This window comes from Nipponia nippon, unplaced genomic scaffold, assembly GCF_047370975.1.
Source record: "Nipponia nippon isolate SJK-2023a ecotype South Korea unplaced genomic scaffold, ASM4737097v1 scaffold_2, whole genome shotgun sequence".
NCBI classification, from domain to species: domain Eukaryota; kingdom Metazoa; phylum Chordata; class Aves; order Pelecaniformes; family Threskiornithidae; genus Nipponia; species Nipponia nippon.
In genome coordinates, this window is record NW_028262336.1 from 16,070,100 (window position 1) to 16,085,739 (window position 15,640).

Below are 15,640 nucleotides of genomic sequence, written 5' to 3' on the forward strand. Positions count from 1 at the left end.
TCTTCCTTGTGGGCTCCAAAGAGGAGAAAGGAGACTACTGACCTTGCTCCAGTTTTGTTTACATCTTAAGTCATTTGTAATTAGCATTTAGAAGTTAGCAAGCTGTTTTTGAAAAAAGGCTCGCCTCTTTTTGCAGAGTCCTTGCCATCTCCTAATGCCTGCAGCCTATCAAAGATGAGACACATACAGCAGGATGGATTTTTCTACTGGCTGTCCTCACTTGGAAGATTGCCAAAGAATACAGTTTCTGTACTCTGATGTGCTTTAATTTGCTTTGTGCTAGCAATTTGTTTGAAGAGAACTGAGGTTATATATCAAGCACAGAAGTATAGATTGTCCTTTCTATCAGAGGGATTGGATTTCCAGTCACTCGTAAGTTTTATTGTCTCGGAGGTGTTTTGAACAACTGCCATATAGACAAAAAGGCAGTCTTTAGCGTGGCTTTTGACAGGCTTACCGTGCAAGTATGGGGTCAGCACCAGATCAAGATCCAGATCCACTTTACTGGACTAAACACAGGTATCTCCACTGGAGACACCCACTCTTGAGGTAGCCTCCTTCAATAATCAAAACAGAGTTCATCAGTACTATCACTGCATCGTGAGTACGATTCATTTCATTGGAAAATGATGTCTGAAGACATGAAGTCCCCATCTAAGATGCCTAAAATGATCACTCACACTCTAAAAGTGACTTTGTCTCTCAAATGTCTAGAAATAGAGCATAGATGACTATCCCAGATGGAGACATCCCTTGCTGCCTATTGGCAGTGAAGAGTTTAAAAGACAGCCTAGCCAGCTGCACTCAATTAAATGTAATGTCAGATATTTGCCTGAGCTGCCATCAGTCCTCCTTTTATTCTTCAGTTATAGCAGCAGTTATTTGTGCTTTCCAAGTGCCCATCCAGAATATGTGAGCAGTGGCTGGACTTTCACTGCGCATGCCTCAACAGATACGTAGCTAGCATGCTACAAGCCATTGATCAGTTTATCTAACAGCCTTTTTCAGCGGAAAGGTAGAAAGTACCTTTGGTAGGTACAGCCACACACGAGGACAGCTGAACAGTACACATAAGAGCATAAGAACATGGCTGAGATACATCTCACTTATATTTAGATAACCCATTAGTCATCAAATTCTCATAAATTACATATTCTTACAGGTATTTAAAGTAAGTGGAGTTAAGCACCTCAGTTCCTTAAAGGCTGGATGTGGGCAGCTGCCTGCATTGTGAAGCACTTCAATACCTTTTTAACTCTGGCTCTGGACTCCCTTAATAAATACTTAAGATGAATGAGGCTTATCCTCCCCTAGTTACACGTCATCAGATGCATGACTTCAGTTGTTGTATAGTGTACTCCCAGTCACCGCACCCTTCGGTTTGCATCTTGCTTTATGTGCCTGCCTATTAGGAGAAACTGGAAAAGGCAGTTTAATTGGGGAAGAAAGTTCACAACTGGGGAAGGAGTTCACAAGTCTCCTCTCTGCCCCTAGGCAGAGAGCAACAAGCAATGTCAAAGCCTACTGGTGATCTGGCTTGTCACTCTGCCTGAGAGGGGAGTGGCAGACCGGAGAAGCAGCACTTTAAAAGAGACTGAGGAAGGGAACCTGCAATGCCACTGTGAAGCAGCCCTTCAGCTAAAGCCAGTTACCTACCCAGCCACCCAGAGGTTCCTAGAACGAGCACCCTGAGGTGAAACAAAGGAGAGATGAGGAGGACGGCAATGAAAAGACTTTGGCTGTTCATTTTCAGTGCAAGTGAGTGCTAATTTGGTTATGTCCGCAAGGGTTGGGTAGAAGGAAACAGCACTACAAAGTCAAAGTATTCCATTGGACTTTGTGTGTTTCTTTTTCGTTAAGTAAAAGTTCCTTCATGTTTATGATCAGGCAGGTGTGTTTACCATCTGTGTGCTGAATGTCCAGACTCACAGGCATCTCCTAAAGACTGAAGACAGTGTTAGGAACAGGAAAAGAATGCTATTCTTCATAAGGCTGGAAATTATTTTTTAAAAACAGTTTTAATGTCTTCAGTTAAATACAATGATTCTCTCTGAAGAAGGAACTTCCTCAACTGGAAGTGGAAAAGTCCTTGGGTTCTATTCTTTTATACATAAATCTGCATGTAGCGTACATCTCCGTAAGTTTAAATTCTACTGTTTATATGTGCTCCAATACAACTTGTGATCTCTATATATTATTTACGCCAAGGGGATGCACAACAATCCCTACTAACGCATATAAATCAGCCAGCTCGCTCTTGGCCTTCATCACAGACTTGCCCTGTCTCATCCTGCCTTGCAGAGCCTGCAGTCTCAGTTCCACTGCTTTTTGACTTGTCTCGTCTTCTCATACCAATACTCCTACACCTTCTTCCAGGCTTCAAACAAACCTACGCACGTGGAAATTGCTTGGGTTTTTTTACCAAAAATCCTGAAAACCTCACTTCAACAATAAGACCCACGAGAAGGAAATTCACAAAGTTTAATGTAATTAGACAAAGTGGATGTGCTCCATATGCAACAAATGTGACTTGGGTCATGATTAGATGATCATTGTGTAAATTGTGTAATGCCATTGGTATTCATTCTCCTTTTTCATTATTCTCACCTTTCATGCTATCCAAATTATAGATGGGAAACTTTTCAGAGCAGAAATATGTATGTTGGGTGAAGCTTTTCTTGCCTGTTTGGGCAGGACTCAAATGGTAATAATTCAGTGTTAAAATACTGGCCTGTCAAAAACATTTTGAGAAGGTATAGTAGATTCCTGCACTGCACCAGAGTGGAAAAACTGCACAGCACATGGCAGTGCCGTGTTGGGATGCCAGAGCTGCCCTGAATGAGCTGCATCAGGATCTCGGCACAGGCTGACTTTTTCTGCTGTACAGCTTTTCACTGCAGTTGTGTGAATAACTGGTACCGTGTGCTGGCTGAAGGAAAAGCCCCTAATGGTCATTCTGAATCAAACAAAATATTTACTTTTAATGCAAATTTCACATTTAAGAGGTTTCCCCTCACCCACTTTGGAATTAAATTTCAGCTAAATTATGAGGCAAAGTATTGAGGAATTAAAAGTCGGAACATTTCCTTGTAAAAGTGAAGTAACACATTTCCACTTTTCCTACTTTTCTCACTAGCCAAATCTACCAAGACAAATCAGAAATAATAATTTTGCTTGATCAGAATCTCAATTTTTTCAGCAAACAAAGTATTCCTCTAATTGTTTCCAGCTCTATTAATTGCCCTTCATTCTGTTTTGATTCACACTTACTCAGTAAGGAATGTGAAAGTAGACACATCACTTTGATTTTCTTCTTCCTTCGTACAAGTACAAATGTTTACGTTGAACAGAGGGAGATAAAACCTTTCTCAATTTCTTAAAATGTTACAGACACACTAATTAATAACAAAAAAAAGTAATTCTAAAGCTTAAATCTAGGTGACGCCATCCCTCTAGTACTATATATGCTATTCGTCCTCTCTCCTTTTCTGAAGTTCTTTCACAATTGACTCTCTCCTCCCTTCAGCCATACTTTGAATAGATTGTTTTCTCTCAGAAAAAAAACCCAACCCCTGAAGAATAAACCACAATTTCTAGACATGCTGACTGTGACTAGCTGGCTGTTGGTGATTTTGTGAAGAAGTGAAATGTGGTGAGAAGGGAGAAGGAGGAAATTGGTGTGAGTAAATGGCGTCCCAGAATGAAACCGTGCAGCTTCCCCGAGAGCCAGAAGGAGCCCTAACAAGGGAGGACTGGGAGCCAGAAAGAGATGTCATGAGTGAAAAATGGGAGAGCATCAGAAGAAGTCGGGCAGTAGGGTGACAGCAACAGATGAATAAGTTGTCTTGCTTGTTACGGGCTGTGTCTCTTGGTTCGGCTGTTCCCTGATTCTGCACTGAAGACATGTTTGGAAAAAACCAAAGATGATCTCATCTATTGTAGGAAGGAAAAGCACTTGTGAGGGGAAGCCTTAGGGTTGGGCAGTCTTTTCTCTGCCTCAGGGCTGTTGATGATCTGTCAGTGAACCCCGGCCTGGTGGAACATTTCTGAGTGGCAAAGGAATCAGGAAATGGGGTTTGCTCCATTTCCTAGTACAGGTAGTGGTGCTTTTCACCTAAATGCAGGAAAGCGTCTCTATCCAGTCGCAACATGCAACGAGAAGGCTTTCATAGGTGTCTCTCATACAGAGGGCACGATGAAAAACACAGAGTGTCCTGGGGCTGTGCAAACAGGGCCCTTGCACTGGGTGCTCCAGAGCAGGCAAAGACCTGGGAGTGGCTGCAATAAAACCAAGCTAGAAATACTTTGCCCTGCTGGTTTCCTTCTCATAGCTGTCCGTAGCTGTAAATTAATCCCTGAGAGAACAGAAACCACTACCGCCATGCCACAGAGGAAGAGACTAAAATGCACGCTTAACTAATGAACTGTGCAAGACCACAGAACAACTCGGTTATGGGATGGGGAACGCAGAATGGTGGGAACTTTGGCTAGAAGCATCCTGCTGTGGTCACGCAGCTGCCTCTCCGTACCAGGATGCTAACAAGCACAGAAGGCAGTCTTTGTACTTCTGCTGAAAATGTCTGAAGCTGCTTCTGAAGACAGTTGTGGAAGGGAGGGCATCCCTGCCCGGCAGCAAGGAAAGAGGGGTGCCAGGGTGGGAAAGGTTTGGCTGCTGTGAAAATTCCTGTCAAACTCCTCTCAGGAGAGAAAAGATGCAGCAGTTCTGTAAACATAGGCCATTTCTAAGAAGAGACTTGAAGGACCATTTGCTATGGAGAACAGACTGGATCCGGGAAGCTGTCACAGAAGCTTTTGCCTCTCCTGAGGGGCAGCAGATGCCCTGCCAACTGTCCCATGCTACCCTGTGCAAGTACCTGAATTGGTACCAGCAGGTTCCTAGTGCAGTGACAACAAAACCTTTTGGGTCCCTACACTGTTATTTTCTAAAGGACACTATCATTCACTGCTGTTATAGTCAAGGATCTGGTGGTGCTCAACTTGCCAATGGCTTACTCTTATTGACCTAATATGCATGTGGCTGTGGTCTTTTCCTGAGTGAAAAAGCATGTATTCACAATCCACTTGCAACTCAAGGTGGAATCTAGATGTCCTTTGTTCTCTTCCTTACACATTAGATTTCCTTATGGATCTAATCTGGACAGAGATATGGCAGAATGAGGACCCAAAGCTTGCTAGATGGCAACTTTTCAGTCAAATCCTCTCTGGGGGACACTGGCTCAGCCTGGTTCTTTCAGAAGCAAACCGTCACCACCGCACACAGCGTGCCCCTCCCAGGGAAAGCATACATCCCTGCCCTCCTCCACCTTCCTCCTTACTGGGCCATGTTCCTCTTTGCCATGGGAGTGCCTCTGAGCAGCACTCCCTTTCTTGCCTCCCTGCACTCTCTTTAACTGGTTTCAGCCTTCGATTTTTTTCAAATGATTCAGTGTCATAAAAAACCCAAGCAAAGAAAACAAAACAAAAAAACCCCACACAAACTGTAAGGAGAAAGCAGGTGTTTTTAAACACAGGTTCCCACAGGCATGAAGGTCATCTATGGCAGGGCAGAGGTAAACCTCCAGCCCAATCCTGAGAATAACTATGACCTGCCACTAGCTAATGCTTGGATATGATGAATTAACCATCAAGTCAAATGGAATACAGAGTACAAGAAACGCCTACCCTGTGCCCTGCATGCTTCACCAGGGCACGGAAGGATTTCTGTTTTATTCAACTCTCAGCTATTCCTGTGCTCTACCGGCAGGAGCTACAGTTCTTGGAGAAAGGTGACTACTACCCTACTCATTTTTAAAAACGAATAGCTATTCTTCTCTTGTTTCTTTCAAGTTCTCTTTGCTTTTCTAGGTTTTTCTCTTTTCAGGGCATTACATGAACAGGTTTTGATTCCCTAGCACAAAATGTCACTTCTCTATGGACTTGGATTGAGTCAAGTTATTTGACAGTTTTCCTGACCCCTTAAATTTGACAATATCAATTTGTTAGTTTAGCCTGAATCCTTAAGACTGCTGGTGCACTTGTATTATCTGTTTATCTGTCTCCCTCTGTACATTTACAACTGTCAAAGGATGTCAGTCACACTGAAAGAGGGCTCAGAAAAAAAATACATCTTTATAAACTCCATGGCAATGTCTGTCCAAGTAAAGAAGAGGGAAGCGAGGAACAGCAAGCAGCCATCCTGTGCGGCAGCTTCCTATAGTCAATCAGCCACAGCATAGATCCCCTCTTGCTCAGTGGGGAATGTCATGGATGACAAGAGGGGATGTGGGGTTAGTGTGGCATGTAAGAAAGCCAAAGAGGCAAAACGTGGAATCCAGATGTTAATTTTGCTGACTGCAGAATCTGTTCTCTTCCTAGTTCTGGTGGCTGCTCATGGCCTCGTTGTGGAAGCACCTGCCAAGGAAATACAGGTGGCACGAGGGAACAATGTTACTCTCCGCTGTCATTTTAAAACGGAGGCTGCTATTGACTCAAGAGACATTGTTGTCTGGAGAAAAATCAATAGCGCGGTAAATCAAGTTGCATAAAGAAACGTATGATAGGGCATCCGAGAGGGGGTGGGAGGAGAGATGGAAGCAGAACCGTGGGTGGGAATGTGTGTTGGAAGAAAAAGATTCCTTCAAGACTTTCTTTAATCTCATAACTATGCAAACAGAAGCTCTGATTCCAGATGCAATTCATCCCAAATCTATTGCATGATACTAGGCAAGCCCCTATCCTTCTCTTTTCTCTCTCTCGGTCTTGCATCTGCGTATTGAGGATACATCGCTGTATGTACTGTGAGTTTGTATCTATTAACATATGTGAAATACTCAGATACTTTATAAAAAGATCTGCATATTTTAAGTATATATATTATACATATATTTATATATATATACATACCATTGATACTATATAAGAAGTTTTAAGTTGATGATAATAGTACGTGGAGAGATTCTTGAGGTCTCCTACATTCACATGGAGTATTTGAAGGTAAAGAGACCTCTAAAGTTCTCCTTGACTTCTTGGGAATTAGTGACAGAGGAAGCAGCCTTTGGAGATCTCCTTGCAGCAACTGCCAAGGGTTTCTTCTCTGAAGATCCTTGCTGGATGAAAGCAAGGAAGTTTGTGTAATCATAGGGGAATTTGATCGACATATGGATCTCGGACAAGTCTCACAGTGTCCTGTCATGGAGAGGAAAGGTGAATAAGCCCCAGCTTAGAAATCAGCCCCAGAAAAGAAATCAGTTGTCTCTGACTTCAGATAAGGTGGGAGAAGGGGATTCCAGACAGAAACCCAGACCCTTTTGAATTTCTATGTTTTTCTTGGCTTTTTGGAAAACTGGGGCAGCTTAAGGCCCTCTTTTCCAACTGCTGCTCTCTTAAGAGTGAGCTAACGCATTGAGTTAGGTTGTAGACTCACACAGAAGAAACTAAGATTGATCATTTTCCCTCCCTCTCTATCAGGATGATGCTGTCACTAGGTATTTTGATGGACTTGTACAGTATGGCAAGGGCTATGAAAACCATATACAGTTTAGTGGTGATGTAAACAAAGGGGACGTCAGTATCACCATCAATGCAGTGACCATGGAAGACAACGGAACATATGCATGCAGTGTTCGTCTACGGAATGACCCTCCCAGGCAGACTGCAACCTTGGCTCTTTCAGTCCTTGGTAAGCACGATGGAGACAACACCAGATCCATTAGATAAAACACTGGCCTTCCCGTAACATCCACATTGGTTTATACAACAGATTTTCCAACAGAAAAAAAACTTTCCAGGAAGTCATCATCCACAATTCCATCTTCGGTCTTTTCCTACTACTATGGAAGTAGGCTGGAAGGCACCCAACTCCCTTAGATACCTGACTGTAGAAAATAGTCTTTAGAGTTGTATAGTTCACTTTCCTGATAACCCTTGCCTCATTACAGGGCATTCCTCATTCCCCCTGTGGCTTGTCATACTCCAGTTATCAAAGGAGGAGTTACCCAACACTATTAGACTTATTCCAAAAAGCATCTTACAATTCCTTCTTGGCTGACCAGTGCCAAGAAGGGAGAAACAAATTACAGACAAGTTCACTCCCGTTCCTTTGAGAAGGTGCTAGGTTCAAGACTGGCCTCTTTAGTAAGAATAAAAACCACAGGTAAAGGAGATGGGTTGAAACAAAAAACTACTTCTGATTAATAAAATTCCTTCCTTTTTTCTTCCTTCAGTTGCACCATCCAAGCCAGAATGCAAGATTTTGGGGACGGCAGAATATGGACAGACAATCAATCTGACCTGCTTTTCTCATGAGGGCTCCCCAAAGCCCAGATATACCTGGCAAAGCTTCAATGTACAAAATGAGCCCCGTGTACTACAAACAACAGAAGGTATGGGAAATTCAAAGACATCAAGACTTTGAGCTCCCTGTAGATCAGGGTTAGAAATATCTTGAAATACAAATACAAAAAACACACTTAAGGCTTTTTCTAGGAAGTTTCCTGACCAGGATTTTGAAAAGTTGTCCTTTTGATACAAGACACACTCACAAGTAACTTAGCAGGGGGAAAATGACTATTACCTGAAGTAACAATGGTCAGTAAGATTTTCACTTCAGCTCTCACCTGGCGAGAAAGCTGGCTCACTCTGGAAGCAGCCAGAACTAATTACTTCTCAATTGCTGGGTGTAAGGGGGGCATAACATGAGGAATAACATGGAGGTTTCTAACTGGTATGTCTTTACATCCCAGCTCGCTCGACAATGACCAGGTCACTTTCTGTGGTGACAGTAGGCAAACAATAGTTGGCTCTGGAATCTCCTTTCCTTCCAGAGATGACTCCTCACCTAGAGGAAGGTGGTATCATAAAGAGTTACACCAGTCCTGTTTTGCGCATAAAAGAGGCTTCTGGTTCTTTAGGACTGTCACACAGGCCCCAGTATTTTATTTGCTTTCATTTTAAGTCAGAATCGGGGGGGGGGGGGGGGGAAGGAACTGAATTTCCATGACAGGACCTTTTGTAAAACTATTCACACAGAAATGAGGGTTTAATAGTCTTTGAAGTGTAGCAGTGACAGAGGACTCAGATTTATTCCTTTAAACAGCTTTGTTTCTTCCTGGTATGTTCAGCTCCAGAAAGACTCAGTATCTGAACCTATCCTTTTTGGTTTAAGTTGTTGTAGCATCACTAAGGAGGTATACTAAATATGATCAGACTCTATAGGATATTCAATGCTCACTCGACGATTCTTGCATAAATTATGCGAAAGACGAAATGTCACCAGGGACAAAAACCTTATTCATTTAACTGGCCACTAAGTGGTGCCAACGCATCACGCACCGCCCTGAACATACCGGGATTTGTCCTCTTATAGCAGCAGCTGCCACCTGCTTCTGCCCCGTCATCCTGTCCTTCCCAGGGACAGGAGTCTCTTCGGATCCATTTCCACATCGTTTCTGTTTTCATCAGAGCACCCATGTCCAAGTAGTGTGCCGACTGTCCCCTTCTGCCCCAAGCTGGCTGGATGCCCTACTGTCGCTACAAGCAATTTCTTTCTGTGCTAAGCAAGTCCCAGTGCTGCAGAGTGTGCAGAATCCCCTTAGGAGCCACTCCAAAACTGATAGTATCTGACCCGAATTTTTCCCAATTTGACTCACCAGTCAAGTACTTTTGATTTAATATAGGAGCATTTACAGTCTGGTAATAGACTGCAACTCAGAGATATAAACATCACACCACAAAGAAAAGTGAAGTAAGCATGGACAGTATGTAGGAAACTAAAAAAAAAAGCATGCTCTTTTATTATCTGGCGCTAGGCGCCAGCAGAGACTAAAGAGAATCCCAGTCCTGCGAGTGGGCTGGAAAGAAGTGAGATCTCAGGGAAAATAAAACAGGAAAGTCACTGAAAAGTATTCAGTCTTTTGCTTTTAGAGCAGGAATCTGGACCTTTATTAGTAGATCACAAGCAAAAAGCATGGACTGCGCATACAAATGTCAGCTGGAGATGTAACAAACAAAAACTGACTGCTTGAGCAGACAGAGCTAAGCTTTAGTATATGGTTCTGAGCTCTGTTGGGTTGGACAGAAAACACCAGTGTCAGCAATGCCATGTCACTGCATTTCTTTTCCTTCATTTATTTTCACAGCCTGCATGGCCTCTCCACGAGTAGAAAGCTATTCCCCCCACTGCTAAACAATTCAGATCTGAAATCCTAAGAGCTGGAGGACTGAAGAGTTTTTTGTTGTGTTCCAGGTTAATTCATCAGATGGCCAGTTCTCAAAGCCAGATGCCGGTTTGAGCTATCTTATATTTCTCAGCAAAAGCCAATGCAAAAAAAAGCTTTCACTAAACACACATACTTCTTTACCCTCCACCTACAATTTTCTTTCTAAAAGGAACGTTCAAATGCCACATGCTCCCTGTAACCAAAACAGCACACTGCCATTTGTCCTCCCACAAATCACACTAAAACCTAGGGACTAGCATGGCAGCTCCTGAGCAAGACGGAGCAATCCATCAGCTTTAATAACCTCACATCACTCCCACTATCCTGGGCTAGAATTGAAGGGCTGCTGTCCCCACTTCCTTCCCTGCTTTAATTCTTTTCTGTTTTGGACTGGATTTCTGTTTCACAACAGGGGAACAAATAACTCTGAAGAACATCTCGGCGGATACCTCTGGCTTTTACATCTGCACTTCAACAAACATTGTGGGAAAGGAATTTTGCAACATGACAGTCAGCGTTGTGCCACGTAAGAGACGGAGTTGCTTACTAGAAGAGCAGTACCAGAGAAAGTAGCCTAGCTAAGTGGCAAAGGATTAATGGAGGCAATGCAGACAGAAGTATAAAATTCTGCTTTCTTTCCAAAAAATAGCACACTTTTTTTACCTTTAAGACAGATTCTCTGCATTGGTTTACATGCTCATAGAGTGCTCGCTAACTCATAGGGTTAGTTCACAGATGACAAAAAAAATGTGTAGAGTGAGCCCTCAAAGTCTGAAACTAAACTGTATCGATGAAGTACAGCAGTTGTTCAGATCCAGGGGCTCCTCTCTATCACTATCTAACTAATTGCTCCTGCAGACTTAGCAGCTACCCAGTACAGAATTAATTCCAGTTGCTATAGTCAAATAAATGTGGCTTCCACTCAGTCTGGATCCGGTAGTGAGATCTGACATCTGGTGGTGGGATTTGAAGTCCAGTGATTGTGCTGATTGCATTTGATATCATTCTTACTGCAAAGGGGTAAATCTTTTCTTCCTGTATAGCATCCATGAACATAGCTCTTTACGCTGGCATCATTGGTGGAGCTGTTGCTGCAATTATAGTTATTGGCATTTTAGCCTATTGCTGCTGCTGTCGGGTGGACAAGGACAAGGACTATGAGATGACGTAAGTACCTTACTCTAGAAAAGTGGATGGAACATACGAAGGGTTCACATTCTCCCTCTGGCATCAACATATGGAGTGCAAAGCACAGGAGAAAAAAGAAATCAAGGAAAGTGTGCACTCCTTTCTCCTTTCAGTTTCTACCCTATTGGCTCCCATCTCTTCTCATGGAATATGCCCAGTATTACCAGACACCTTTGTGGTCTCTGGGGTAGAACCAAAAAATTCAAACCTTGGAACTGAATTAGCAAGCCCAAGTCAGTCAAGCGTGCACAGCTACTTGATAAGCAAAGCCCAGACTGTGTCTCATTTCTCTGAGTCCCTATACCTGTTTCTGTCCATGTTAGCCTAAACCACCATGAGGCTCTGTATTCAGAATTATCACTCCAAGATAGAAGCCTTTTGGTTATTCTCATGATGGAAACAGATCATTGGAAGAAAAGGGGGATGAGAAAAGAGACACCGGTCACCCTTTCTCTACAGACATGCTATGGAAAAAAAAAGTAGCTCACGCACCTCTCTTGCATCACCAGCAAGACTTAATTTATGGAGTTCAGTATGGTACACTTCCAGGTCAGCTTAGAGCAGCCTAAAACCATTCTAACTCAAAATCTCTTCAGTAAAAATTCTAGCTGGTTTTAATTAACATCTCTACTCCTGAACAATGTTTTAGGGAGCAAGAAGATATAAATGAACCCCCCAAGGAGACACTTACAAGGAATCAGAGAGCAGAGGATGATGTTGAAGATGAATGAAGAAAGAAGCAGGAGGCCAATGCCATCTTCAGGATTTGCTGAGGCACAGACACCACTGTAGAAAAGAAATCAATCCCTCTTTCTTACTGCAAGAAGGTTTTTTTGAATAATAAAATGAAAGCTAGTGGCTCTGCCTTCAAGTTCTGGGAGAGAATATCCTTGTCTCCCTGGAAAGAAGTGCTTAACGTACAATAAGTACTAACACATAACCATAAAAATGCATGTGAAACACTGTTTCACCCAGTCATCCAAAAATAACCAGTCTTCTCGACTTCCCACTTTCTGGAAAAAGAAGCCAGTCAGGTCTATTTGGAGAACAGAGTTGTTGCTCTATCCCCAGACCCATTGAAGGTTTCAAGGTCACCAACTGCAAGTCATCAAGGAAGGGTGGTCTTGTTTATGGTGTTATGCAAATGTCACAGTTTACAGCATTGTCCAGTATAGAAATTATTTTATGCAGACCAAAGCAAGCTGATTTTTAAGGACTTTTTATTAAATGTGTTCTTCGTATATATTATACATGCACATATAAATAAAAATATGGAAAAAATCACAGATGACCAATGAAAGTCTCCTGTTTGGAACAACAATGCATACTAAGGGACTAGATAAGGTAAGAAGTTAGATGGATTTGTAATTGGCAGCTGATAAGATCTAGAAACAGTCTGGTAGCCTATATACTGTCAGATTCTTGAACTTATGAGTTCCAGCTCAGAGAGTTCCTAAATACTAATTTTCATTACACTATCCTTTCCTCCTGACTGTTGCATGGTTAAGTCAGAAATAGTCCATTGCTGCTGCTGGTGCTTCTGGAAAAATGACAGTGTGAGAGCACGTACATGGCAAGTACATCTTTAATAAAAAGAAGAAAACAAAAGAAAGAAGGGGGGAAAGGAGGAAAAGTACCTTTTTATTCAAAATTGTAACAACTTAATCGGAAACGCTGTATGTGCAAAATGTGTGCAAATGTGGAGAGAACTCCCATCACTAGTATCTTATCTTTGGATGAAAATGGACTGTCTGTCCAAAAGACTGACAATATGGTATTAAAGCTAATTAAGAGCTGTTTGTTTGTTTTTAAAAAAAAACAAACATGTTCAATAAATGACTTACACTACAATATTTATTCTTTCAAAGCTCTCTATTGCATCTTCGACTTCAGGAGTTTCAGAAACGCATTGCAATGCCTCCCACATACCCTTTACCCCCAAGTAGTTACTTTTAAATCTGTAACAACAATCTAAAATATAACTTTAAAGAAGAACCAGCAACCCTCCTACACATGGGCAGCATTTTCTAGATTCTGAACTATGCAAAACAGACAACCAAAACTGTTATTCTGTCTTGCTTTCTGACTGCATTTGTTTTACATGGTACCTCAAATATAATTATTCATTTGTACTAATAAAAACTGCAAAGACCAACAACCAGAGTTCTTTACAAAGTACATACAAACCCAGATCTCTCTGGCAATGAACAACCCGAAATGTAACTCAGCAAGACATTCTGAGGACCTATTCCCATGCTTAGTTTAGATGCATGACAAAACATTGCAAAAATGGATGACTAAAAAAGAATTTTGCACACAGAAGCTGAAGGCAGATAAAAACCGAGGTGCATAGCTCAGAAACAGAGCTCATATGTATTTTATTCTCTTTTGTAACAAGCAAGTATAGTATGAATTATCTAATTAGCATTGTAACAAGTTTTTACTGTGAAACAAAAGCTATTTCTTTTATAAATGTTACAGACATTAGTCAGCACTCCACATTCCCTCACAAACACCTATACCCTAGGGCTGAAGAGGGCTTCTGCTGAGGGACAATTATCAGAAGTATTTATGGCCAGAAACCGGCTCTGGCCTCCAAACCATTTTAACACTGTGTTACCTATCCCATACTCTTCACTCTTAGGATACGTGAAGCTTAATTGCTGCTTCTCAGCTGGAGTCTTGAAGTAACAAACATTTGCACATTGGTCATTTTAACCGTAAAGAAAAATGTAGATGAGCAAAGCTGCATTAAGTTATCTGAAGAAACTAGCCACGAAATACAGAAGAGATTACATAACCACCCCCAAAACCAGGAATTCAATTCTCTGTAAGCAGGTTCTGTGAGAACTAGCAGGTAAAAAGCGAAAACCTTCCTAAAGTCAAGGTAAATGACCACTACTGCTCTCCCTTTATTCACAAACCTATCATGGAAAGCATTCAGGCTGGTCAGGCATGATTTAGCCTTGGCAAATCCACGCTCACCGTTCCCAGTCCCCCTCTTATCCTTCACGTACCCAAAAATGCATTCCAAGAGGACTCCACGGTTTTTCCAAGGAGTCCAGTGGAGCTGAGCAGTCTATGGTTTCCTAGATTGTCCTTTTGGCAGATGGGGGCAATATTTGCCTTCCATTGCGGTGGTCTTTCCATGCTCTCTGTGACCTTTCAAAGAGAACAGCCTTGCAAAGACACCAGGCAGCTTTCTCAGCATCCTCAGACGCAGCCCATCTGGCCTTGTATGGGTCAAGATCTCCCAGCTGATCCCTGGCTCAATCTTCATCCACTGCTGGTATTCTCTTCCCTGAACCCTTCCCTGAGTATAGAGATCTAAGACACCTTATTAGTGAAGACTGAAACAAAGAAGGTACTGAGCACCTCAGCCTTTTCTGTGTTACTCCAGCCATGTTACTAAATCACTCGCACAATTCAGCAACTTTTTCCTTGTTCAGTCTTTTACTGCTAACAAAGTCATAAAAGCTCTTCTTGTTGACCTTGATCCCTTGCAAGCATCAACTCCAGGCGAGCTTTGGCTTTCCAAAAAACATCCCTACATGCCTGGCCAGTGTTTGTGCATTTTTCCTCTCTACGCCACACCTGCTTCTACCTCCCACATACTGCACTAGGACTAGGGTGCAGACATGAGTTCCCTGTAAAGACAAGACAGTCTCCTGACAAATCTACCTGCCTTCCTGGACTTTTCTTGCATTTGGAAGACACTGTTCTTAATGAACTGCTAACCTTAATGAACACCTTTATTCTTTGGAGCTGGCCCCCGGGGATTCCACCCCTACCCATTTTCTGCATAACCCCCAAGGTCTGCTTTCACTGCCTTCCTCACTTGTCTCAGGATTTTGAGAAGTATTTCCAGTATTACGCAGACACAAAAGCCGGCACTGCCACTGCTTATTACAAGATTCAGTATCGTGCACAATTCAGAACTGATCAGACAGACAAGAATTAATTATGCCACAATTCTTGTTGCTAGAGTAACAGCACTACTTTTCTATTTATCTGTATCATCTGTTCCAGGAAAGACACCAAGGCAGTCTTCTATCTGAAGAAGTTCACAGTACGATGAGCAAACCGTCAAGATTAATTCTGGATACATTGGAACTAGCACTATATTTATTATAGCCCAACATAAGGGAATTTGGAACTTCTCTCTCCTGCCTTTCACCTGTTCACTAGGGAATGAGGGGAATTATTCGAAAATGGTAATTAGAGAAGCTTCTGGG

At 42.3% G+C, this 15,640-nt stretch overlaps 1 protein-coding gene across 1 annotated transcript; it reads left to right on the top strand.

Annotated features, from left to right (window-relative positions):
* Nucleotides 1–1,629: 1,629 nt before the first annotated feature.
* Nucleotides 1,630–12,470, top strand: GPA33 (glycoprotein A33). Its single transcript, XM_009467696.2, has 7 exons — nt 1,630–1,758; nt 6,376–6,527; nt 7,468–7,678; nt 8,223–8,381; nt 10,630–10,743; nt 11,261–11,384; nt 12,055–12,470. Exons 1-7 carry the CDS (start codon nt 1,710–1,712, stop codon nt 12,134–12,136), a joined length of 891 nt encoding a protein of 296 aa, XP_009465971.2. The 5' UTR covers nt 1,630–1,709; the 3' UTR covers nt 12,137–12,470.
* Nucleotides 12,471–15,640: the final 3,170 nt, after the last annotated feature.

What these genes read in the sequence shown, in the direction of transcription:
- GPA33 (XM_009467696.2), top strand. Translation starts at nt 1,710, where the DNA reads ATGAGGAGGACGGCAATGAAAAGACTTTGGCTGTTCATTTTCAGTGCA. An exon ending in TGTACTACAAACAACAGAAG is followed by an intron (nt 8,382 to 10,629) that starts GTATGGGAAATT and finishes GTTTCACAACAG; the next exon opens with GGGAACAAATAACTCTGAAG. An exon ending in GACAAGGACTATGAGATGAC is followed by an intron (nt 11,385 to 12,054) that starts GTAAGTACCTTA and finishes ACAATGTTTTAG; the next exon opens with GGAGCAAGAAGATATAAATG.